The sequence below is a fragment of the Apium graveolens genome, chromosome 6 (genome assembly GCF_009905375.1).
Source record: "Apium graveolens cultivar Ventura chromosome 6, ASM990537v1, whole genome shotgun sequence".
Classification (NCBI taxonomy): domain Eukaryota; kingdom Viridiplantae; phylum Streptophyta; class Magnoliopsida; order Apiales; family Apiaceae; genus Apium; species Apium graveolens.
The window spans coordinates 16,507,069-16,534,366 of NC_133652.1; the positions used below are offsets into that span (position 1 = coordinate 16,507,069).

General features: G+C 34.9%; 1 protein-coding gene across 6 annotated transcripts; it reads right to left on the reverse strand.

Annotated features, from left to right (window-relative positions):
• Positions 1-27,179, reverse strand: LOC141665113 (uncharacterized). 6 transcript variants are annotated; one of them, XM_074471098.1, is made up of 15 exons: positions 26,742-27,179; positions 25,097-26,283; positions 24,840-25,012; positions 23,895-24,073; positions 23,217-23,285; positions 22,664-22,736; positions 22,405-22,561; positions 21,981-22,272; positions 21,784-21,898; positions 21,499-21,662; positions 21,229-21,303; positions 20,704-21,116; positions 19,747-20,298; positions 19,607-19,643; positions 1-193 (listed from the first exon to the last, which is right to left on the reverse strand). In XM_074471098.1, exons 1-12 carry the CDS (start codon positions 27,081-27,083, stop codon positions 20,928-20,930), a joined length of 3,015 nt encoding a protein of 1,004 aa, XP_074327199.1. In that variant the 5' UTR covers positions 27,084-27,179; the 3' UTR covers positions 1-193; positions 19,607-19,643; positions 19,747-20,298; positions 20,704-20,927. The 6 variants fall into 6 exon arrangements, with proteins under 6 accessions (XP_074327199.1, XP_074327195.1, XP_074327198.1 ...); XM_074471094.1 differs by lacking the exon at positions 1-193 and having other exon boundaries at positions 17,374-19,643; positions 20,704-20,847; positions 20,936-21,116; XM_074471097.1 differs by lacking the exon at positions 1-193 and adding an exon at positions 17,374-18,825.
• Between the last annotated feature and the right edge of the window lie 119 nt (positions 27,180-27,298).

Below are 27,298 nucleotides of genomic sequence, written 5' to 3' on the forward strand. Positions count from 1 at the left end.
TTATAGTATGAAACATGCACTAATACAAGCCAAATGTTTTTACAACCCATAAGTCTAATTTATTTTACAAACTATCCAGATTTTATTACAAACCTCTAGACTAATCAAGCGTCCCAAAACAGCCTACCTGGAAAACACACCAAACTATTTACAAGCACACAACTCCTGGGAAAAACCTGGAACTCTGACTTAGCTGAAAGATCAGAATAATAAATAAGTATGAGCGAAAGGAATGCTCAGCAAACAGTACAAAAGTATGCTTGAAGTGATAAACCACATTATGATAATAACTGAATGACAGGGGATAAACAACAATACTCGATAAGCAATATAAGCTAAACAAGCTATAAACAGTAAACGATAATTTTAAGATTGGAATCTTTCACCGACAGACGTACTATCACATGCTGATCAGCCCGTGTGATAGCACTGGATCATGGTTCATAGAAACATGTCCCAAAATACGAGTACTCAACTAAAAAGGCAATATATATGCCTATGGCATAAGTTGCATTATAATATTTCATATAATACATGGCCCTCCACTGGACCGTCCGCCCCGGTCACTTACACTTTCATCTAATCCATAAAACATTTTAATCAAAGGAGCCGAATCAAACGACATCCTTAACAATATAACTTCCCATTTCATATGGTCCGGAGTCATCTCAACAACTGATGGCGAAATAACTAGAATAATTAGTTTCGCCAATCTCATATCAAATTTCCACTGTATAGAGTAATTTCAGCAAAATAAAAAAATGTTTAACTATTTAGAACTTAAAATAGGGAAGATATACTTGCATGATTATGATTAAACAATCTGATAAGCAAAATGTTAAACTATTATGAAATTAGCATAATATATAAAGTTGCATTTGGTATATGAATAAATAAAGTAATACACTATTCTGATTTTAGAATAGGTGAGAAAACTTGTCTGGTATGCTCAATAACTTTCCAACTCCGTCTAACACTTGACTGCGCTCCTTGCGACTCGATTCTATAAACAAAAAGACTATCTCAATTAACAGAACCAAACTCAATCGACGTAACTATACGTCTTGACATCTACCCGATCGTTTATAACTAATCATGACATTCAAAACTGTAAACAGATAGTATGCATATCACATAGCACATAATCATGTTGCTCATATAACACGTAATCACATATTTCATTTAACACTTAAGTCACATTGTCAAAAGTTAGGTCTCAATACGTTTAGAATTGAAATCGGGTCAATAACGGTATGTATCGATCAGATTCCGACTTAGAATGACTCACAAATCAAACGACCTTTCAATACAAAAGAAATTAGGTCTCGAAAGTATTTTTATTAAAATCGGAATATTTTTCTGAGTCTAGAAGCGTTTGTTTCGTATTAAACGGATGAACGCTTTATTTATTACGAATAAAATAAGAATAAATCAATTAATAAATAATTTTTAAATACCTAAATATAAATTTTAGGAGCTGAAAATAATTTTTTGGAATTATTTGAATTAATTATAAATAATTATACTTTATTTAACTATTTATAAATAAAATTAATTGATTAAATAAATTAATCAACTAATTAAATCTATAAATAATAACTTAAAATAAATTATAAATAATTAAATCAAATTTTGATTTATGAAAATAATAAAAGAAAATAATTTTTGGAACTTAAAATAATTAACTAAATAATTTTTAGAATTTGAAAATAATAATTAAATAATTTTTGAAATTAAAAGAATTGATCTTTTTAGAAAATTGAAAATGAATTTTGAAATAAATAAATAAATAAAGTGCAGAAACAGATTTTGTAAAACTGAATTGGGGCAAAACGGATCAAACATGGGTAAGAAAGAAAACAAAACGGGTCAAATCCGGACCCTGGAGAACAACCGCCTGAGTTCTTAAGAACTCGCCGGAAATCTGGAAAATACCCAGATTCCGGCCGGCCAGAAAAAGTCCGGCAGAGCTTCGGCGGCTCCTCCGGCTGCCCCGAACGACCCTAAATTGATACCTTTACAACTCGTTTTCAATCCTAAATTGTTCTACACATTCGCAGCAATTCAGAAACGATCAACTCGATCCTAACCGAAGCAACATGCTTCGTCTCGGGCAAAATCAAACTAAGTCCGACCACAACTCCGGCCAAACTCAAGAACCTTCGAAACTCAACCATAATTAACGATTTATATCTCAAATTAAAGCTCAGGTCGATTACAAACAGTCCCCGTAATTAAAATCGATCCAACTAACATTAATAATCTCTAAAATCGAAAAATAAAAGGCAATAAAACCATGAACTCGGCTATGACATTCCGGGGATCAAACATTTGAAATAAATATATAAATCGACCCCCCTAATCATTCTAAAGCTAATTATAACTTCAAAAACAATCAACAATCATTGAAGAATCAAAAACGAAATTCAAGCTCAAGAACACAAATTCAATTTTTACAAATACCTAACCTCGATTTGCAAGAGTGGTATCAAAAGATCAGGCTCTTCGAGAGGATTGGTTTGGTTATTAGAACATCAAATTTGGATTCCTAGAACTCCCAGAATCATCAATCAAAGTTTAAGAACAAATTTTCACCCCCAAAATTGTTCTTCAAAATTATTTTTAATAAAAATAAAATAAAATAAAATAAGTAATATGCTATTTATATTATCTGAAAAATTAATACCCCAAAATCAATTAAGGGTATTTTTATCCCTTAATTAAAATAATTAAACCCAAAAAATGATTATGGGGAATAATTTTAAAAGCAATTAAATATAAAATTTATGTCAAAATTCCTGAAAAATTATGAATAATTCAAAAATGAAAAAGTAATGGGTATTTGAAATATGTATAATTTTATAAAAATAAAATTATGAATTTTGTGGGCTTTGACGTCCCGGTGGGGTCCTGGTCCGTAGATTTTTGAAAAACCGAAACAATTTCTAAATTAACAGAAAACCCCGAAAACTCATAAAATACATTTAAACGCATATAAAACAAGATAAAATAAGTACCTTGATAAAGACGCTAATAAATACGCGTTCAGATTGCGGATCAATCCATATAAATACATTTTAAATATATAACAATTAATCGAAAAATACCCTGGTCCTTGCGGGGCCATAGATAACAACTATAATACGTAATATCATGGCAATGAATATTTTAAACTTATTTAAACACTTAATATTTATTTATTTATAACAAAATATTCACATAATTTTCCCGGATATTACAGATTAAGACTGTGATATTTATAATAATTATCGTTTCGTTCTGTTTTACTTTGTTATAAATTCTAATATATTTTAAATTCTGAAATTTGAGATACAAAACTTTGGGTTCAATCTATTTTATAAATGTTTTACAAAATTATTATTGTTTTGAGAAAAATCGTTTATTAAAACACCCATTAATTTTCGGTTAAATGTTTAGTCAATTTGTACTTGCTGAGTTTTGTAGCTCACCCCTTTTAATATTTCAGTTTCGGAATTTGGAGCATATTAAGAATAAGGAATGAGAACATTGTGGAGATCTGTGCTGATTAGTTTTGTGCTATTTGAATTAGAATAAAGACTTTGATTTTAGTGAATGAATTTGATTATCTGTTAGTGTTGGGTATATGTTGTGAACTTGATGATTTCATTAACAAAACACCTTAGTAGATTCAACTTAGTGAATTATGTAGCACTCGGCGGATAACCAAATATAGTCCCGACGGATGACTCAATATAGTCCCGACGGATGATGATTTGTTATCCATTGAGTGAGTAGCTTATGTAACAATAAGTCATGTAGCACATTCCTGCAAACACCTTTGTATAGATTCTGTAGTAGCTTATAAATCATGTAGACTGCTAGTAGATGTGCAAAATAGGTTGATTAAATATAAATAGATGATGTCTTGTAATTCTGCACAAATGAAATGGAGTCGATTGATAAATGGCTACCCGACGGATGATCAACAAAGCCACCGACGAATGATCAACAAGGCAACCCGACGGATGATCATGTACCCGACGGATGATCAATTCAAACATCCGTTGACAGTGACAACACAGTAACATGCGTCGAGTATATGCAAAAGGAATGTGGCAGCCTATTCAACTGGGTTTTTGAGAACAAAGAAGCATTGCCATTTTCATGCTATTATGAAGATATTCAAGGATGCTGGAATAGAGTAGTGAAGCAGCATAGTATTAGACTTGATAGGTTTTATTTTATTATCTTATCTTATTACTGTGTAATCTTGGTGATATATAAACCAATAGTAGCAAATAGAACAACAACAAGACTAAGCAAATATTTTTTCAGAGAAACAATTGTAAGCTGAATCCTTTAGCATTTCTCTGTAAGTTTAGTTATTCTTATTTTGTAAGCAACTATGAGCTATTCAAGCTTTACAGAGTTCTCTCCATATATATATATATATATATATATGGTGGATACATTCAAATCCACCAGAAAGTTTTAAAAACTTGTGTTTTTATTACTTTGTGTTTTGATTCATTTTAACTTATCATTCCGCACTTTGCAAATCAAAACACTCACATGTATACTTTGAGTTATAACATTTTATAATTCAGAAAAAGTTTCAAGAATTCCATTCAACCCCCCTTCTGTAATTCTTGTTGCATTATTAGGGACTAACAATTGGTATCAGAGCAAGCTCTTGAAGAACAAAGAGTTTAAAGATCACAACAAACAGCAAGATGAACAAGAAGGATGTTGGAGTCAAGATTCCTTTTCTGGACAAAGATAATTACCATCACTGGAAGGTAAATATGCATCTCCATTTACTTTCTCAAGATGAGGCCTATGTTGATTGCATAGAGAAAGGTCCTCATGTACCAATGAGAGCTGCAACTGGAAACGAGCCATCAGTACCCAAGCCAAGGCATGAATGGTCAGATCCTGATATTGAACAAGTCAGGAAAGACAAGAAGGCCATGAATATTCTGTTCAATGGAGTTGATGGTGACATGTTTGACAACATCATCAATTGCAAAACTACCATGGAAGTTTGGGATACAATCCAGATTATCTGTGATGGCACTGAACAAGTTAGAGAAAACAAGATGCAGTTACTAATTCAGCAGTATGAGCATTTCCACTTTGAAGAAGGTGAAACTCTCACTGATATATTTAATAGATTTCAAATGTTACTAAATGCTCTAAAGCTGCATGGAAGAGTCTACCAAACCAAAGATTCTAACCTCAAATTTCTGAGATCCCTACCAAAGGAATGGAAAACAATGATAGTCTCCTTGAGAAACTCACAAGAATACAGGGAGTTTATACTAGAGAGACTGTATGGCATTCTAAAGACTTATGAGCTTGAAATAGATCAAGATGAAAGAATGGAGAAAGGGAGAAAGAAAGGAGAGTCCATTGCACTGGTTTCTGAGTTAGAGAAAGAGAAGGAGATGAAGATAGAAGCTGTTGAGTCTACTTCAAAGGTCTGTGAAAACAAGGGCAAGGGGCTGGTAGCAGAAAATGAAGATTCTTTGAGCCAAGATGATATGGATGACATTGATGAACATCTAGCATTTCTTTCCAGAAGATTTGCCAAGCTCAAGTTCAAGAAGAACTTTGGAGCAGCTAAGCCAAATAGAAACATGGTGGATAAATCAAAATTCAAATATTTCAAATATGGCTTGGCAGGGCACTTTGCCAGTGAGTGTAGAAAGTCAGATTCCAGCAAGAAGAAGTTTGAGCCTGTGGATTATAAACAGAAGTATTTTGAGTTGCTCAAACAAAAGAAAAGGGCTTTCATTACACAAGAAAATGACTGGGCAGCAGATGGTCTGGATGAGGATGAGGATGTCAGCTATGTCAATCTAGCCCTAATGGCCAAGTCTGATGAAACAGATACAAGTTCTTCAAGTAATCAGGTAATCACCACTAACCTAGCACATTTATCTAAAGCTGAGTGTAATGATGCTATCAATGGCATGTCTACAGAATTATATCACTTGCGTGTTACACTTAAGTCTCTCACTAAGGAAAATGCTAAAATTAAAGAAAACAATTTATTTTTAAGTGAGAGGAATAATGTGCTAGAGTCTCGGTTTATTGAATTTGAAAAATTGAGAATTGAGTGTAAGATTGCTAAGGAGGAATTAACTGAGTCCTTAAAGAAAGAAGAGATTTTGAAGAAGCAGCTTGAACGAGAACAGGAGATGATTAAGGCATGGAAAACATCTAGAGATGTTCATGCTTAAATCACCAAAGTTCAAGGTATTGAGTTTTTTTGTGATGCAGCCTGGAAGAAGAATAAGGCGAAGCTTGAATCCAATTTGGTTGAAGGATTGCTAACAGATGTAGACTCGACAGATGATGAAAGTCATCCGTCGGATAACCAAAAGGATTATCCGTCGAATGACATAAATCCTCATTCGTCGGCTGTAAGCAAACCTATGAGCAAAGCCAAACTTGCCAAGTTAAATGAAAAATATGGATCAGTTTCCAAAAACTTCATTTCAGGAGAATCTAGTCAAGTGAGGAAGGAGAAGAAAGTGAATGTTGGTCATCTGTCTGTCAAGCAATTTAATGACAGACTAGAAAAAAATGAGGTTAAAACAGAGGCTAAAAAGACAAATAATAGAAATGGTAAAGTAGGGATTAACAAACATAACAACTACACACCTGATAAGTATGCTCCAAGAAAAATCTGTGTTAAGTGTGGTAGTGTAAATCATCTGTCTGTTAATTGCAAAACTGTCATGCCTATTTCCATATCTGTGTCACCTCCTTTTTCCAACATGAATGACATGCCTTTTATGCCTATGAATGTTATGTCCACACAGAATATGAATGCACAATTTGCTAATATGCCATTTGCACCTAACCCTTATTATGCTGCATTTAATATGCCACAAATGCCATTTAGCATGCCCTACTGGAATAACATGTTTGCAAATAGCATGCCATTTCCTGTTAATCACAATGTGCATGATAATTCTGTTTTAATGAATAGTTTCAAAGGTCCAACTCAGATGACTAAGGATGAATCTGATATCCCCAAGTCAAATGAGATCAAAACTAAGAAACAGAAGAAGAAAGCTAACAAGGTAGGACCCAAGGAAACTTGGGTACCAAAATCAATTTGATTTGGTTTTAATGTGTGCAGGGAAACAGGAAGAATTTGTGGTACTTGGATAGTGGCTGTTCAAGACACATTACTGGTGATTTTACCCTGCTCACAGAGTTCAAGGAGAGAGTTGGACCAAGTATTACTTTTGGAGATGACATCAAGGGTTATACTGTGGGATATGGCTTGATTTCAAAAGACAATGTCATCATTGAGGAGGTTGCCTTAGTGGATGGTCTCTAACACAATCTGTTGAGTATCAGCCAACTTTGTGATAAAGGCAATTCAGTAACCTTCAACTCAGAAGCCTGTGTTGTGACAAACAAGAGGAGCAACAAAGTGGTTCTCACTGGAGTGAGAAAAGGGAATGTGTATTTAACTGACTTCAACTCATCAAACGCAGGATCTGTTACTTGTCTTCTCAGTAAAGCAAGTCAAGATGAAAGTTGGCTATGGCACAAGAAGCTATCTCATCTAAACTTCAAAACCATGAATTAACTTGTAAAGAAAGAACTGGTTAGAGGCATTCCTCAAGTGGAGTTTTCTAAGGATGGACTGTGTGATGCTTGCCAAAAGGGAAAGCAAATTAAAGCATCATTCAGAAAGAAGCTTGATTCAACAATTGAAGAACCTTTGCAACTGCTGCACATGGATTTGTTTGGACCAGTCAATGTGTTGTTCATCTCAAGGAAAAGATTTTGCCTAGTAATTGTAGATGATTTCTCAAAGTTCACTTGGACATATTTCCTTAAGTCTAAAGATGAGGCTAGTGAAATCATCATCAATCACATAAGGCAAGTCAACAATCATCCTGATTTCAAAGTTAGAAGAATCAAGAGTGACAATGAAACTGAGTTCAAGAATTCTGTCATGAGAGCATTTTGTGAAGAAAATGGGATCTTGCATGAGTTTTCAGCAGCAAGAACTCCACAACAAAATGGAGTAGTAGAAAGAAAGAACAGATCACTCATTGAAGCTGCAAGAACAATGCTTGAAGAATCTAAGTTACCAACATATTTCTGGGCTAAAGCTATAAATACTGCATGCTATACTCAGAATATTTCTCTGGTTAATCAAGCAAAATGCATGACTCCCTACCAATTGTTCAAGAACAAGAAGCCAACTCTAAATTTTCTTCATGTCTCTGGCTGCAAATGTTATATCTTGATAAATCAATACATGTTGTGTTTGATGATAAAAAGATTGAAGGACTACAAGATGGAGATTACCATGAGAGCCTCAAATTTGACAATGTGGAGATGGTTAGTGATGATAGTGATGATGAAAGTGATCAAGAAACAGTTTCAAAGGATAATGCAGAAAAATTTACTACCAATGAAGCACAAAATTCAACATCTGTCGAGTTGCAAAATGCTTCATCCGTCGGGAGACAATCTGCTTTATCCGTCGGGAGACAACCAGCTTCATCCGTCGGTACTCAAAATTCACCTTCCGTCGGGTCTTCAAAAGAAGCTGAAAGTCAGAATAGATCACTTACAGAAAGTTCCCCTTTCTCAAATCAAAGATCCATAAACTTAGGGGAAGTTTCTACTAATTAAAACTCAATCACACATCAAGACAACAATGAGGCCTCTTCATCTAGAACTAATCTACCTCTACAAAGGAAATGGACAAAGGATCACCCCTTTGAGCTCATCATTGGTGATGTATCTTCTAGAGTTCAAACAAGGAGAGCAACTCATGAAGAATGTTTATATAGTAGTTTCCTATCTAAGAAAAAACCAAAGAAGGTAGAAGAAGCTTTGTTGGATCCTAATTGGATTTTAGCTATGCAGGAGTAGCTAAACCAATTTGAAAGGAATAAGGTGTGGAAGCTGGTGCCCAAGCCTAAAGGAAAGAGTCCAATAGACACCAAATGGGTATTCAGAAACAAGATGGATGAAAATGACATAGTAGTCAGGAACAAAGCGAGATTGGTTGCTAAGGGCTATTGTCAACAAGAAGGAATAGATTTTGATGAAACCTTTGCTCCTGTTGCAAGACTTGAAGCCATCAGAATCTTCTTAGCCTATGCAGCCCATGCCAATTTCAAGGTCTATCAAATGGATGTCAAGAATGCCTTTCTAAATGGAGATTTGGAGGAGGAAGTCTATGTTAGTCAGCCTTCTGGTTTTGAAGATCCAAATTTTCCAGAATATGTCTACTATCTTTTGAAAGCACTTTATGGACTGAAGCAAGCACCTAGAGCCTGGTATGACACTTTGTCAAAGTTTCTTTTAGAGAATCACTTCACAAGAGGTACTGTTGACAAAACTTTATTCTTTAGAAATGTTAATGGCTCTAGCATACTTGTTCAAATTTATGTAGATGACATTATTTTTGGCTCTATAGATGAAAAACTTTGCAAAAAGTTTGACAAATTAATGCAAAGTAAGTATGAAATGAGCATGATGGGAGAACTAACTTACTTTCTTGGTTTATAAGTTAAGCAAGTTAGTGATGGAATATTCATTAGTCAAACTAAATACATTTATGATCTTTTAAAGAAGTTCGATCTAATGGATTGCACATCTGCAAAAACTCTCATGACCACTGCAACTAAGCTTGAATTAAACACTACTGAAAAGCCTGTGGATATTTCAAGTTATAGGGGCATGGTTGGCCCACTTATGTACTTAACAGCTAGTAGGCCAGATATAATGTTTGCTACATGTCTTTGTGCTAGATTTCAGGCTGATCCTAGAGAATCCCACTTAGTAGCTATTAAGAGAATTTTCAGATATCTCAAGGGAACACCAAAACTTGGTATTTGGTACCCTAGAGATTCTGGTTTTGATCTAACTGGTTATTCAGATGCAGATTATGCAGGTTGCAGAATTGATAGAAAAAGTACAACAAGAACCTGCTAATTTCTAGGAAACAAGCTTGTGTCCTGGTTCAGTAAAAAGCAAAATTCAGTTTCTACTTCTACAGTTGAAGCTGAATATATTGCTGCTAGCAGTTGCTGTGCACATATTTTGTTGATGAAAAACTAATTGCTAGACTATGGTCTGCAAGTGGAAAGGATTCCTATTTTCTGTGATAACACAAGTGCAATTGCCATCACTGAAAATCCATTACAGCATTCAAGAACAAAGCACATAGACATCAAGTACCACTTCATAAGGGAACATGTAATGAATGGTATTGTGGAACTACATTTTGTTCCAAATGAAAAACAACTTGCAGATATATTTACCAAGCCACTAGATGAATCCACCTTTTCAAGGTTGGTAAGTGAGTTATGTATGCTTAATTACACTTGAATCTTTACAGATAATTTGCAAGTTGTAATGCAGCCATAAATTTAATTGATTTTTCAGTCATGGATGAAATTTTGGCTAAGTCAAAATTTACATCTCGACGGATGATCATTATCCATCGAGTTTGATCATCCGTCGGTATACTATTTGTTAATAAAATTAATTATTTTTCTGGAATATTTTATGTCTCGACGGATAACTGATTTATCCTCATCCATCAAATTGTCTCATTCTTAGCCGTTGATTCTCTGAACTTTATCCATCGAGTATACTTACAGTTTGTAAGCATAACACGACAGATAATTGATGGAATTTTTACAGTTTATTTTTAAACGGCTATTTTGGGCAATTCTTATTGATTACTTTATTTTACTTTATTATTTTTGACAGTTATTTTTGAGATAGTATAAAAGCATAATTCATTTTCATTGCTTTTCTTTTATCATTCTCAAATCATCTGCTCTAACTTCTCTCTTTCTCAAAAGCAATTATCATCTCTCTCTCTGCAATTTTCACTCTCTAACAATGGCACCAGTCGTCAAGATCATATCTCAAACTGGATTTATCTATGAGAAGAACAACTTCACTGCTCTTGTGAACAAGGGGATTCAACAGTCAGGCGACTACCATAAAATGATGGATTTTGTGAAGAACTGCAAACTCAACTATGCCATGCTGGAATCACCCACCATCTACTGTGAGGTTGTTGAAGAAATGTGGACGACTGCAACATACAACTCAACTGATAAGACCATCACATTCACTATTAAAGGTAAGGAATTCTGTGTTAATAGTGACATTGTTAAAGCATGTTTCAAAGTTCCTGATAATACTGTAACTTCTCCACACACAGACACTGACCTTGTTAATATGCTTAACTCCAATGGTTATGCACTCTCTACTTCTAAATTAAGTGAAATTAGGAGGTTGGGTCTTAGGAAGGAATGGAGTTATCTGTGTGATGTAATTACTAAGGTATTTTCTGGTAAAATTAGCAATTTTGATTCAGTTAATATCTCTATGCTCAATATGCTTTACATGTTAGTAACTGATAAATTTTTCAATTTTAGTGATCTTGTCATATTTGAGTTGGGGTTTAAGTTAGAGGAGCTAAATCAGAGGGGTAAAAATGTTTACTATGCTAGATTTTTAATGATGATTGCTAACCACCTCTCTGAGAATATTGTGCTTGAAAACCCAACCAACAAATTAGATTGTTGGGTTCAAGAAAGGAGAATCATTGCAGATTTGAACAAGGCAAACCATCACAAAGAGGTGCCACTCTTCTATTTTCCAGTTATGGAGGCACCTCAGGTAAGTGAGGTAATTTCAACTGTCTCTACTCTTCCAACCTCAGAAACTTCTTTGCATTCTAGTGTAGCTATGGCAACTGTGTCATTGACCCAACAGTTGCCTACCCAAGCTGCCAAACCCAAAATTTCAAAAACAAAGACAAAGAAATCCCCATCTGGTGTCTCTCAAAAGATGCCAGTTGTAAAATCCACAAAACCTAAAGAGGGGAGTGTGAAGGTGGGTAAGAAAGGTGAGGGACATGATGAACATCAAAGAAACCCTAAGGATAAGGTTGGATAGGTGAGTGTTTCCCAGCCTAGCCACACTGCAGTTTCCCAACAAACTGCAGTGCTTAATAAGGATATAAGCTCATTACTAGTTGCATCCTCCCAAAAGGATGTGACTATTGAACACAGCTCTCCACCAAGAGCACAGGCCAAAAGGGTAAGGGACACAAGCTCACCCCAAACTTACACTAGAAAGAAGAAATCAAAGACCCTTGGAGATGCACAGGGTTCACACACTGTGCAAACTGGTGCTAAAGACACAGTCACTGCACCTTCTCAAAGTCAGATTGATGTGGCTCCAATAAATATGGAGTCACAGCCAAAATCTCTAACAATTGAAGCACCTGACACACCAAATTCTCCCACATACTATTTGGATGTTGACATGATTAACACATCACTTCCAAATTCTCCATCCTTTAACTCTCTTGGAGAATCCAAAAATCCAAGCAAGTGAGCATCATCTCCTAGATGATTTGTTGGCTCACTTGCCATTTCTTTCTAAGACTGTTGAGACATTTGTGCCTAAATTTTCATCAATCTGCACAGAGTCCACAATAGTCTCCACTCCAAACTCATTTATTTCTATTCTCTCGATGGATATTGTTCATCCGTCGAGTAGTCATTGTATCCCGACGGATGTGCCTAACAGCAGTCATCCGTCGATTAGCCAAATTACTACCCCGATGGATATCTCTTATCTGTCTACTGTCTCTGCACAGCTTCAAATTTCATCAATTATTACAAGTGTAGAAGACTTAGTAGTAGTACAATCACTCCTAGGATTGAGGGAAGGGAGTGGAATGAGTGAGAGTCTGGGTTACTCTCAGGAAAAAGGAGAGGAAAAGAGTGAACCAATGCAGTCTATTTCTTCAGGACTGGCAAAAGTGAGTGTGAGGAGTCTCACCTTAGATGGTGAAGGTGAGGGTGTGAGGGTGGGGAGCCAAGGTGAGACCTTGATGCAACAAAAGAGAGATTATGAGAGAAATGCAGGTACATGAGTGATAAGGATGGAAACCATTGCAGATGAGTCAATGAATGTCAATGATGCAGAAAGGGAAAGGCTATTTCAGCAAGAATATCAAGCTGTTATAGATTCTATTTCCCTGGATGCTGAGACATTTACTCACCTTGTGACAGCTTATCAAATTCTAGCTGTACATGGCAATGTGGAGGCTGAAAGATTGCTAAACTTGGTGCATACTACACAATCTTTACAAAGAGCAAAGGATGCAATCACTGCTCTGCCTTCCAATATTGGCAGTGATTTTGAAATGGATGAAGCTTCTTTTGGGGATGCTGATGGGGATGATGAGGAAGATAGCATGGATATAGGGGGAGATGCAGATGTTCCTGCCTGGATGCTAACAAAAGAATGCTCCTACTCACATCTCCAATCAACATTATTCAAGCTAATTCATGACACCCAAGCAGCCATTCAGGCATCTACCAATGCCAGCACAAAGAAGCTACTCACAGCACATCTTGAAGCACTCCAACTGCATAAAATTCAAGCCCTCCAACATAGTCAGAGTGTGGATGCCATCAAGCAATAAATTTCTGAAGTCAAACAAGATGTTATAGAAAGGATGGATGTTGGACTCCCTGCAACCACCATGACTGAAATTGTTCAAAAGCTAAGGAAGGAGGCTGATCTTAACAGGAAAGTTGAGGCCATGGACTCAAGAATATCTGCTGAAGAGAAGTCAATGGCCAAGATACTTTACAATCAACAAACTCAGACTGCACTACTCCAACATTTGGTGGCTGCTCAACTCCCTTCCACACAACTTGATGATAACAAAAAAGGGGAGAAAGGCTCAAGTGAGGGTGAGCAACAGCTTAATATTCAAGTTAGCAAAGTAATTGTGCCTACAATTGCTTTCACCAAGCCACCAATTAAGGACAACATTGATCTGATTAATGAAGCAGCAGCCACATTGAGAGCAGCTGAAAAGAAGCAGTTGAGCCCAATCAACTGGGAGAAAATTGATGAGGACATTCAAAAGAAGTTTGGGCTAGAAAAGGAGCCAGAAAAATTAGCCATTCATCACTCTCAAGTCAGGCAAATTTCTGTGAATGATATGAGCATGAACTATCTGAAAAGAGGTCAAACATCCTGCATCAAATCTCCAAAGGCAGATCTAATCATGAGGCCAAAGGTTAACTACCCAAAATCTTCACTAAAGAATCCTTTGGATACAGTGTATAAGACACCAAAGTCTGATGAGAAGAAACTGTTGTCAAGATCTATTGCATTCTACAAGGATCCAGCTGATTCAATATTGAAAAGGAGAATGGCCAAAGTTTTCAGAAATGGTAAGGAAATTTGTGTGGTGGCTGAACACCCTCAATTTGTTGAACCAAAAAGAGAAGAAAAGACAAGATTGAAGCAAGAAAAGAAGCAAGATGCTCTAGATGCTAAAAATGTCAGACAAAAGAAGAAGCAAGCTGCTATCTTGGCCAAGCTGCAAGCTGTGAAACCTACACAACAAATTCCTGAACAACCATCTGAAACCACTGAATCTAAGGAACTGAAGATGCAAGAAGAATCACAGCAGAGAAAAAAATTTAGATACAAACTTCATGCAAAGAGAAAAGTGGACTTTGATAAGAAGGAATTGGAAGATCAGTTTCCCAAAAAGTCTACATCTACAACAACTCAAACATCCATGCCCTCTGTGACACATGGAGAATTCAAGATAGATCCATCTAAGAATTTTCATGGTGAACCTATCATTCCAAAGGATAAGCCAATGGACTGGGATAGTCTACCAATACCTCAACTCAGTCTACCTCATTTCATTAAACCAATGAAGATAAAGACAAGAGCAGTTAAGAAAGTGAAGCCCTCAACTCTCAGATCCAAGTCCCTAACCAAAGCTCAACCCAAAGTCAACAAGGGAGATATTATGTACATCTGTGACATCAAGAAATTCTCTGATCTAAACCTCCATCCAGATGAACTGGAAGAAGTTATAGGGATTGATGCCTACAGGAATCTACCTGAAAGGTTAGTTTTCAAGTACAAGGGAGGAAAAGAGATACAATGGCCACTTCACAGGATCCTTCAAGAAAGCCAATCTGTGCTGATAAAGGTTTATTCATCATTTAAGAAGAACTTTGGATTCAATGTGACAGTTAGAAGACTGGTTCTAAAGAAGATTGAAGAACTGAGTATTAGAGCCAAGGATGCACTCCCAAAAACTCTAACTATTCCTTACACTGGAATTCATGGATGATAAGGGAGTTAGAAGATTCTTTAGATTAGAAGACAAGTTGAGCATCTCTAGCAATGAGATTCCTTACACTGGAATTTATTATACCTACACTTTCACCCGTGTAACCCCACCTTAGTTTGTTCAAAAATTTTGTATAGTACTTTTGAATTTATTTTATTAGTCTGGTTTTCAATTTTAAATTATAATAATGTTTTATGATTATTATTATATTTCTTCCTGATTTTTATGTGTTATAAATGTGTAATTATAGTTTAATTTCTTAATCAATTATCTATTTATATAGATTATTAAGTATTTTAATGGAATATTACAATAGTTGAAATACATATAGTAATAATATATTTTATTGGATTTTTATTTCAATTTCAATTTATAATAGTTTATTATTATTATTATACCTACACTTTTACCCGTGCAACCTCGCCTTATTTTTTTTCTATTCTATTAATAATTTTGAAAAAAAAATACTTTACGTTTAATTTTCATGGTCCTTTCAAGATATTTCATTATATTTGTATTTCAATTTTAAATTGTAATAATGTATTATTATTATTATTATTATTATTATTATTATATTTCAAACTTACTCATTCCAATTTTTTTTAAGAAAATGATACTAATTTAACCCGATTATAAATGATTTGTTAATTGTTATTTATATTTATTTTTATTAAAAATAATTATTATTAGTATTATATATAATATAATACTTTCAATATTTTTTATATCAATTAAGAATATATTATTATAGTTCAATTTCTTAATTATAAATGTTTATTATATAGATTATTAGATATTATAATAGAATAATAGGATATCCTTGGTACCTATACCTTAGCACGTGCAATCTACCTATGTGACGACCAAATTATGTAACCGTACCACCAAAACTCTTTTACCAAAACTCTCTTACTCTAATTATATTATATATATATATAGATTATTAGATATTATAGTAGAATAATATGATATCCTTAGTACATATACCTTAGCACGTGCAATCTACCTATGTGACGATCAAACCATGTAACCGTACCACCAAAACTCCCTTAATCTAATTATATATAGGATATAATGCCCTTACATATGAAATACATTATAGTTTGTATTAATTCGGACTAACTTTTTTTCTTGTTAAAGGATTTTTGAATTCAAAGATACCTATATTTAGGGTAAGATAAGACCGAAATTAGTAAATATTTATCTGAATATTTAGGTTATACTATTGGTAAATATGGTAGAAAACATCCCACACCACGATTGCCACGAACAAAATGCTCCATAATTCTATACGAGCTAATAGTGGTGCTGAATCTTAATGAGGTAAAAATCGATAAAATAATTTCGTTAAAATAATATTTTTTTTCCCAATATCAACATAATATATTCTACTCCTGATAAAATAATAAACTGAATATGAATTCATCCCCTCGATTTGCTGCGATCTGTAATATTTTTTTCACGCTCCCAACCATATTACTTAAAAGAGATTTAACTATAATTTCCACTGCCATTTTAAAAATTGAATTTATCAATATTTTGTTCAAACACAATGTATTGATATCAATATGCAAGGTTACATTTTAATAAATTTAATTTGTTCAAGTAGAAGATCTGTCTAAATCTTAAATGACGTCAATTCAATGAAAAACCAGATACAATTTACACCATACTATGCATAAACCTCTTTTCTTAGACGAATGGCTGCTACTACTACAATATAAAATTTATCACCTTTAGCAAAAGAAATATATAATCATTATCATTTATCAAATGCTAAAACATATTTTGAAAGAATATGATACCACATCAATATTTAAATCATGAAAGTCATAATTTCGAAATCAACAATATTTAAGATATTTAATTCATGAAAGTCATAATATGGAACAGAAGAAATAATCTGTTTTTGCCACAGCTAACACTGTAAAATTACAAGTGAACTTTCTTTTATTTTTCCAGTCATTCCAACAATTGCTAAAAACACTTCACTTTGTAAACAAATTATAGTAATAGTATATGCGCCCAAAAGTAAGCTTCAGCATTATTTCACATTTATCATCAATTAAAAAGAAACCCCTTATGTGTGCAATAATATTAAGAATACTTGATAAGGGTATTGAAGTCATGGGCTCATCCAAAATCAAGACAGATCAGCACAAGATACTTGCACCATAGGGTAAGAACAAATAGTAGGGAATAGGGAGTGACAGAATATCAATAACGCCCACAATACTCTTTGTTTCGTACGTTACACATACTCATTCATAGTTGATGACAGAACACAAATCACAAAAATATGAGTCTAAGACTCATTTAATCAGAAGTTTTTGGTACATACTAGTCAAGCTATAATCAAAAGTCATTTCACCCTTACAAGCCTGTTCTTCAACAAGGAACTGCTTCAGATAGAGATTTAGTTTATATTATTTTCAGGAACATTCAGATGGATAAAGAAAAAATAGGATGCAATTGGAGAACTGCACCTCCAACGAACCAGCAATTGATACATGAACACAAATATTACCGCTTGTTCAGAGCTGATAACTGGTTCCACTTGATTGCACCAACTTTTAAATTGAAACATGACGAATAACATTTACACACAAGCTACAATCTTTTAATTTTCTTTAATAGCTCCCTCCATTAAAATATATGAATCACCATATTAATATTCCATACCACAAAACCAAGTACTTTAAGATGGTATGAGAATTGAAATCAAGTTATACATGTTTCTTGAAATCCCCATATAACATTACAAACTAAAGACGGCATCACGGGTGGAATCAGGATATTATTTATATAAATATAAATTGTGACGAAATACATCACTAAAAAAACAGACGTCAGCTCTAAGGGGGGCGGGAGGAACAGAAACTAAAGCCACGACAATATCAAAACAAATAACACAACAACGATCAGCACCTAAGTAGTCTGACATTTAATCAAGTTTGTTAAAGATGCATTAACAGAAGCACAAGCCCACGGATAATCTAGGATGGCAGGAGTAAAAAGGTTATCATCAGTGCTTTCCGAAGCTAAAACAGTTATGAAGGCACAAAGGAAATTAATGATTTCTGATTAATAAAACTATGTTAAATTTTTAGTAAATTAGACTATTTTGTTATTAGTAAAATTTTACTTGTTGGGTAAGTTTAGGATTTTAATCCTCATTTATAAAGAGAGAAAGAGAGAGTCTTTACTCATCTGAAGACTTTGGTAAATTATTAAGTTGAGGGTATTCTCTTGGTTAAGCTTTGAGATCCAAACAGAGTTCTATATTCTGTGGTAGAAGAGAACTCTAAAGGGTACTGGTTCTTCCGCGTTCAAATCCCATTAGGACATGTTAGTTTTCCAAGGTTAATCCACCTGCAGTCATCTTTTTGTTGTTTTCCTTTACAATTCGTTTCCTGCTTTATATGGTCTAACAACCCCACTTGACCTGCAGCGCTCCATCATTGGTATATATCAGGAGCCTCTTTCATTTATTTACTATAGATAATGTACCTACCATGTGGAATAGGTGCAAAAGATAATATGCCGCGAGGTTCTTTTTTAACTGTACACCCTAGTACTATAACAACGGTTTTATACCACTGGACCTTCAGTTTGCTACAGACACAGCATAGTCTTCCTTTTCCCTCAAAGGTGCCAAAAAAGATAAGAAAAAGTTAGCAACACACTCAAAAAAACTCACCTGGATAACCAAATCGTCAGTGTATACTATGTGGAGGTCTTGAGGAACATGTGATGATAAATATATGTTTCTTTAAAGACTACATGCGCACAGGATAAATATCTCTCAATTTTTACATAAATCCTGGCGATCATCCTGATTAATCATCTTTTTCTTAAAGAGTCCAAATTTACATGGCATTCCCATTTTATTTTCTGAAGCAAGAATCTCTGTTAATATTTGTGAACTCAGAAGATGATAATAGGTTTTAGCCGGGAAACTGTGGGAAGATAAAGCAAAGTTAGTGTAACAAGAAGTATTATCCAATAGGTGCATTGTAATATTGTGTAGTTGCATAATGACAGAATCCAATCACATAAATTTATTTGTGCAAAAAGACGGAAGAAGTCATCCTGAATCTATATATAAAACCTACAGAAGGTAGCAAACAAACAAGAACTCTTCTATATGAAACAGATACAGGCCCACTTTTATAAGGATTTGAGAGTGCAACAGAAGGTAACTCTTCATTTTTAATTCCCCAGCAACAGATATAGCCAACATACGTCATCATAACAAAACAAGAGAGGACTTTGAAACTAACTGGACATTGCAAACGTATTGCTATAATTACATGCAATTATGCAACAGATGAAAATTATATCAGACAGTTCATAGAGCATCAACGACAAAATAGAGTACTATTTAGACTAGATCCTATAATAACAAACAACAGATATACTTACAGACTTGAAGATGGACGAGGTCAGGAGGATATGTAACCTGGAAATAATAAAACAAAGTATTAATAAATTTCGCAAGAGAAGACCCATTCTGATCAACTAAAAAATTGATACAACTACTAACTACAGATAAAGTAACTTACTGAAAATAAGCTTCAGTTTGATACAGCAGCGTGGAACCTCCCCGAGTGACCTCATTCCCAGATGACCAAACCATGGATCATATATAATGCAAAGTCATTAGAATACAAACATTTGTGGAATTTCAAAATTTAAAAAACACAAGCAAGCAATGTAGCATATTTCTCACTGATGTTAATTACCCCATCAAACACAACACACACACATGTATTGTTCATTAATTAGCACAGTACATATTATAGTTCAAGATTACATTAATTGCATCAAAATTTTCAAAGTTATAACCAAGTACTAAAACTAATAACTATTAAAAAATCAAGAGTATACTAAATTTAAAGCATGAGCAGGAGCACAATTTGTTGTGCTTTAAATGTTCCCCAAAAAAAGTATCACTATACTCAGCAAACCAGAAGTTACTAGGGTAGACATCATATCATAATATGTCAAAAGTGCCAGAACAAATCCTTATAAACAATTAAGGTACCTTCTCCATACTGCCTTTTAAAGCAATCTAGAGCACTGAATGTAGCTTCAAAGCTCTGTCATTTAGATTCCTGAACGAAAAATTGAATTAGATTCTCCAGAATCCATATATCACGTGTATTAAATAAATGAGCAAGATAAAAAAATATCCACATAAAAAAGAAAGAAGGAAGTAACCCCACGAATCAGGCAAATATCAACTCAAATAATGTAAGAACTAAATCTCTCTAAAGGGGAGGACAGTCGGGTATAAGGATAACCAAATAAAATCATATGCATCAACCTATCTCTCTCGTCCCCAAAACAAACAGAATTGAAAACTTTTATCATACCAAATTTCTACAGCAAATTACAAAACTAATATTCATAGTACAACTTCAGTAATCACGACTCCAAGGAGAAGAAGTATATGTTGTCTTAATGCTAACCACCAAGAATCAATACAAGAGAGAATCGCCTCTGGCGAGTTGTCTTACAATAGAAAAAATCCAATGAAAGAACCGCCAAGAATGTGGCCCAACCAACATTAACTGTGCCGACTCCAACCAGAACGGGAAGTGTGTCTAAAGCTTTTAGCCAGACAGAAGATGGGGACAGATAAATTCCCAGTGATTAGAGAACTACATACAGATTAGATCATTATATACATTATTAATCGAGGGTAACAGGATTCTTGAAGTCATAAAATCAGCTTCAAGATTCACTTGCCCGTGATGAAGGGATGGCTCAGTGCTTGTGATACCGTAATCCTCTTGTCTGGATCCAGCACAAATATTTTTTCAAGAATATCCTTAAAGTTAGCTAACATCTTTGGATCTTCACCAGCAGAACCCAAAACTATAGTACTAATATCTTTTGGCTTGATATTAAGAATCAACCTTTTTATAGCCTGCATGGATAAGTTAAATATTCAATAAACATAAAAGCACATTAAAAAGTAATAACCATCGAGATGTAGGGCAACTCTTTAAAAACAAGCAAGTGCAAACAATGATACATACCTTCTTAGTAACAGGATCCTCCTCCGTGGCAAGAAAATTCATATCCTGGTCAAAGTGCTGATCCGTAAATGCTCCCTAGATCACAAGGGGGATCTAAGTTAATATATTTGGCACAAATCAAATATTGGATAATAAAGGTAAAATGGAAAATATCTTTACAGTGTAAGGATTTAAAGAAGTTATTTTTACAGCCCACTTGTCGACTTCTTAAATACTTACTAATGCAAGTTTGTAACCAAATTGGTCAAGTATAAAATTAACAATTTCTACCTTACGGATCATCTTTTTTGGAAAAGGACCCTTCAGTTCCATGTGGAGGCGAAGCATGTCATTGTTTGAAGGACCAGGGAAAAGAACTTTTCCGCTATAAAGCTCATATAAACAGCAGCCAACTGACCATATATCCATTGGATGGTCATAAGGCAGGCCCAGAACTGCAGAGAAGATAAATTAAACGGTTATTGAATTGGGCCCAGCAGAAAACGAGAAATCAGACAAGTCAGCTAAGTACGAGATATATAGATGAAAATATTAAATATTGTAGCTGATGCTTACTTATTTCAGGAGCACGATAAAAGCGGCTCACAAGGTATGGTGTTATTTCGTTTTTCCCAGCAAACATAGCATTACCAAAATCAGAAAGTTTCAGCACATTTTTGGCCTCGTTTACCTGAAGGAAAGAAACAAATCAACTTAGATTCAGACATTTTAAAGTTTCTAAGTAAAAAAGAGAAAAGGTAAGGATGCATTACTAGCATGTTGTCTGGTTTAATGTCAGAATGAAGAACCCCGCAATTCTTCAGATGCTTCAGCGCAATAAATAGTTGTTTTGCATACGCTCTCACAGCTGTTAGTTTTAGTCCAATATTACGGCCAAACTTTTTTAGCACCTCACGAAGATTCATATGAAGAGATTCAAAAACCAAACAAAGATGATTTCTGTACTTGAAATTCGAAAGAAAACGAACGCAGTGTCTCCTGTCCTCCGGGTCAGCACCAACCAACTTCTTTAAAATAACTAATTCCTCAAGACCGGCTTTGTACCTAGGACCGAGCAAGTATAACATTAAACAGGCTATAACAAAGTGAAATAGAAAAAAAAAAGAATGATACATATAAAACAACTGACTGTTGGGGACGGGGGATACTGAGGGGGAGGGGAAAAGAATCACCCACATTGTATCATTACTGCGAATAATTTTAATTGCCACCTCTTCCGGATCACCAGATCCAGCCTTGAGATCCCTTGCACGAACAACATTTGAATATACACCTTTGCCATGAGCAGCAATAACTTCGTATCGGCCATCAAGCACTTCTCCAAAGCGATAGCCTGCATATACAAAAACCGCAAGCTGTTTAAACCTAAAAAATTCACTGTAATAGGTTCAAACACAGATATATTTTCATACTAGGATGGTGCATGTATACTTACTGTAATACCCCTCAGCATCGTCCCAATTATCATGAAGGCCGCTCCTTTCAATCTTTAACCCATCTCCTTTTCCCTGCAGAAAGTATAAAAGGTACACAAAGACCATTAGCCTTATAATCAACTAACAGCCAATACACCTCAACATACTCTGCAATAAAAAAAAATTATCAACTAATCTTTACAGATGAAGCAACATACTTATTTGAGACACCTAACTCGCCTGTTCAAAATTATAAAATCAACTACGCATAAAAAAATTATTGTATCAACAATAGATGGGAATCTTGGACGATCACAAATAGCATGTGGCTTATCTTCAATATTTCAAGTACAAGGTAACTTTCATCAAGATACTAAATATATCATTCAGAATTATCTCGGAACCTACTAAAGACAATCCTCTCAACGCCTTCTAAATATCTGAAATTGATGACCGGAAAGTGTGTAGTTGAAGTGCTCATAGAAGACATTTTATACAATTCTGGACTTGTTAAATGAAGAATAAAGAATAATGCCATAAAATTAAGGAGACAAATCTAACAATGAGGACTACCTGTTTGCGAACTCCGGCAGGAGAGTCTCCAAATATATCATCACAAAACATGTCTTCTGATCTTTCACTCTGCAAGTTTTTATCAACTGTAAATAATTAAACTACTAAACATCTCAGTTCACAAGACGCAAAATTTAACGAAGGAAAAAGAGGTAACAATATGGAGTCTGAGAAATTTAGTGAATTGATCTTTGGACTCCATTTTGTACAAATTAAGCCCCAATATACTACATCTTATGCAGAATGTACAAGCGATGTACATCACTGTTTAAGAGCTTATATAGCAATAAAGTTTCAAGCTTTTTTCATCATTTCTCTGAATTTAATAAAGTATCTTTAACATTTACTTTTTTACAAGTAGATTACTAACTACCATATTCTACAATCACAAAATCCAAGTGGAAATTTCCCATTAAGTCGTGTCTAGATAAACATGTATGTGTATTGAGTTTAACTTCCAATAATTTTCTGGTCATATATATAAAATAATATATTAAAACAATACATATACAAATATACACAATAATAGAAGCATGTGTCAATTTCTGAAATTGCCCCAATATGTTTGACTTGCAAGAATAATTATTTTTAAACTTTTATAAATGACTTCAATCTTATATTATAAATGCCCCTCCTCTTTCGAAAGATGACTGACAAATATAGTAAAGATTAACACACCTTTGGAGTACCCTCTCCCAGTGTCCCAGTTCCAGAAATCTTCAAGCCAGGAGGCTCCGTGTTTTCAGGAGACTTTCCCAGGGAAAATGATGCGTCATTAAGGAACATGTCTGCAGATTCAAACTGACCACTATGACTTCCTGCCACTGATTTAGATGGCTGCTTAGGACTCTCCATAACTGTTCAATGCATTGACAAAAAAGAATATAAATAATGGTATTTAATCCAAAAACATTAGGTATTTAATCCAAAAACATTAGGTGTTCAGTTACTAAAAAGGGATTGTAATTTTTTACCATCTGGCAAATATTAGTGTCGTGATCATCTCATGAATCACATCCTAGAGTTTTAGATATGTAGATCATACATAGATGATAAATTATATACAAAAATGGGAGAATCAGTACAGAAAGTAAAAATAAGGCTCAGAGAGCTGACAGATTTATAAAGAGATAAGCAAAGATTAACAGATTTCTAAAGGGGGGGAGGAGATTGGCAGCAAATTTCTTGCAATTGTACCTTTTTTGTGAACAATGTAATTCAAATAAATAAAAAACTAAAGTACACTTTAAACTGATCAAGCTGGCTTGGACCAACTTCTACTATTACTGACCTAATATCAACTAACCAGTCCTTCTGATTACATTTTACGCTTGATAGCACTGAGTAACCAGGGCTCAGGTCTAAAAAGTTATTCTATCATCTTCACTGAATTTGAGGGATGCAATTGATCTAAATCTCTGCCTAGGTATAATATGTAACCATAGAAATGTACTAAAAAATAATCAAAATTCATTGATGAGACATTCAAATACTATAGTGTAGGCAATATATGAGCAAATATCCAAATCAACTAGGGATCATATATGTTCAGAACTAACACAGCTTTAGAGATGACAACAAACACAGTTATCAGGATAAAAACACGTTACACATGAGACTTACCCTTCTCCTCCGACTTCAACTCATCCTTCTGTTGTAATTGCTGGGCTTTATATTTCTCAAGAATGGCTTGTCTTCGCCTTCTACTCTCCTCTTTAATTCTGATAAGATCTTCTTCCTCCTGTTCCGCAGGGTGCAAAACAACCGTTTCTTGATAATCTTCTTCATCATCATCTCTGCAGTGAATAAAATATAAATTATACACAGTTGTAAAATTTTAACCATTCCATTGAGAAACACTAAGCATTTTAGATAATAACCTGTGTAATTCTTTAGTTTCCTTCTCTGAATGATCGATTCTACTGCTAAGTATCTCTTCTTCATTTTTTCTTACTCTGTCACTGTACTCTTTATCATCTAACCTTTGACTCCTATGATCACTATGCATTTCTTTTTTGCTAACATTATCAGCATCATGATATTTACCATGGCGGATATCCTCTTCCTCCCTGGTTCTATTTCTTTCTTTGTCCCTCCTTTCTCCATCTCTCCCTCTCCTAACCCTATCTCTCTCCCTGTCCCTCTCTCTTCCCCTCTCTGTAATCCTGTCCCTTTTCCGCTCCCTCTCCATGCTCCTGTCCCTCTCCCGATCCCTCTCCCTCTCCATACTCCTGTCCCTCTTACGATGCCTCTCTCTATCTCTCTCCATTTCACTTTTTCTGTTTTTCTCCCTCTCTCTATTTTTCTCCCTGTCTCTGTTTCTATCCTTTTCCCTGACAATTTCTCGCTCATCGCAACTTTTATCTTTATTGTAATCGGAAGTCTCTTGAATCCGATCATCGGCTCGTACACTATGTCTGCTATAATAACTTGAACTGCGTTCCCTTCTTTTATCCCTAACATTGTCTTGGCTGCCACCTCGTCTATTCCGTTGGTGTTTACTTAGAGATTCATCATCAGAAACTATAGTATGCTTCTCCTCTGTGTCATAAGCACCATCCCGATGTGTATCCAAAAGTGACATATCTCGAACAAGGCTTTGTGATTGTGACCTATCCCTACCTCGATCACGTGATGCCGATCGATTAGTACTACGATACCTTTCATTGCATCTTTCTTGCAACAGAGAAGAATCTGAAGACTTGCGCCTCTCAATTGGAGTTTCCGACCGCGATAATTTGCTGTGACCTTTAAATTCATCTTCATCATCTGTGTACCCCATCCCCTTGGCCAATATTTCATCTCGGGAAACTTCCAAAGATTTCTTCCGCTTGTCTGTAACAATATCACCATTGACATGATTTTCTAGGTTTGAACTTACTTGCAAGTCTACCTGATCGCAAATCTCAGTATCCAAACTACTTACTCCTTTTCCAGTATATGTTGCATTACCCTTGTCACCGCCATCAGTGTTACCCTCTCCAAACACCACCGGGCCACTACCAACTTTCCTGTTCTGGTCCTCTACATTAAAGCTACCACCATCAAGTGCCAGTCCAACCCCCTCCTGATACACAATGCAATAAAATCATGATTAAACTACAAAAATCCACACATAAAAAAAATCAAATCTAAGCAATTAGTCCACAAATCTAAAAAAAGTCAAAGAAAATAGAAAAAACGCATAAACCAGTTCTTACAAATCACTGAAAGCCACCGACAAGTCTTCATGAAACGCCTAGAGTAACTTTTCCTGGAAAAATCATAACATAACAATACGAAATTTCCAAAAAAAACCTAGTTTCTTTCTTTCAATTTCCCCCCACAAACACACCGTTCTTAACTAATCATCGACCTTCACATACATTAAATCCAATTATAAACACAGTCCAATTATAAACACAGTCTCCGCTCCGTAGAACAAAATACAATTTAAAATTAGTAACACAAAACTTAAGATACTAAAATGCAATCAAACAAATAAAATAAAGAAAATTAAAAAGCACAAGAAAATCAAACACGCACCGTCAATTGAATAGAACAATCCATATTCTTCTCCGTATCGACACCAACACCGCAATCATCATCGACAATCTCGCCTTCTTCCATATCATAATCCGGTTGCCAATTCCCATTGGAAACAACAACAGCCGGAGCAGGTACAGGCGCTAACGCATCCTCACCATTCGCAACATCATCAATTTGAATGTCATCGTGTTTTTTGGATCGGTGGTGGTGTTTGTGACGGCGGTGGTGGTGGTGATGACGGTGCTTGTGGCGCTTGGAGATTTTCTCCGATTCGTCGTCGGAGTTACGGTGGTGTTTTGTGGCGGTGCGTGACGGTTTTTGATCGGCGTCGATTGCCATGAATTTTTGATTGAGAAAATCTAGGGTTTTCAATTTTAGGCGTGTTTTGAGAGCGATTATGAACGAAGATATAAAAGAGGGCGTGATTAGATTAGAGAACTCAAGACGCAGCTATTTTTATTTATTTATACTATACTCACGCAGCACTTATCGATTTTTTTTAGATTTTTTGTTTCATAACTTATTTATAAATTTATATTTATATTTATATTTGT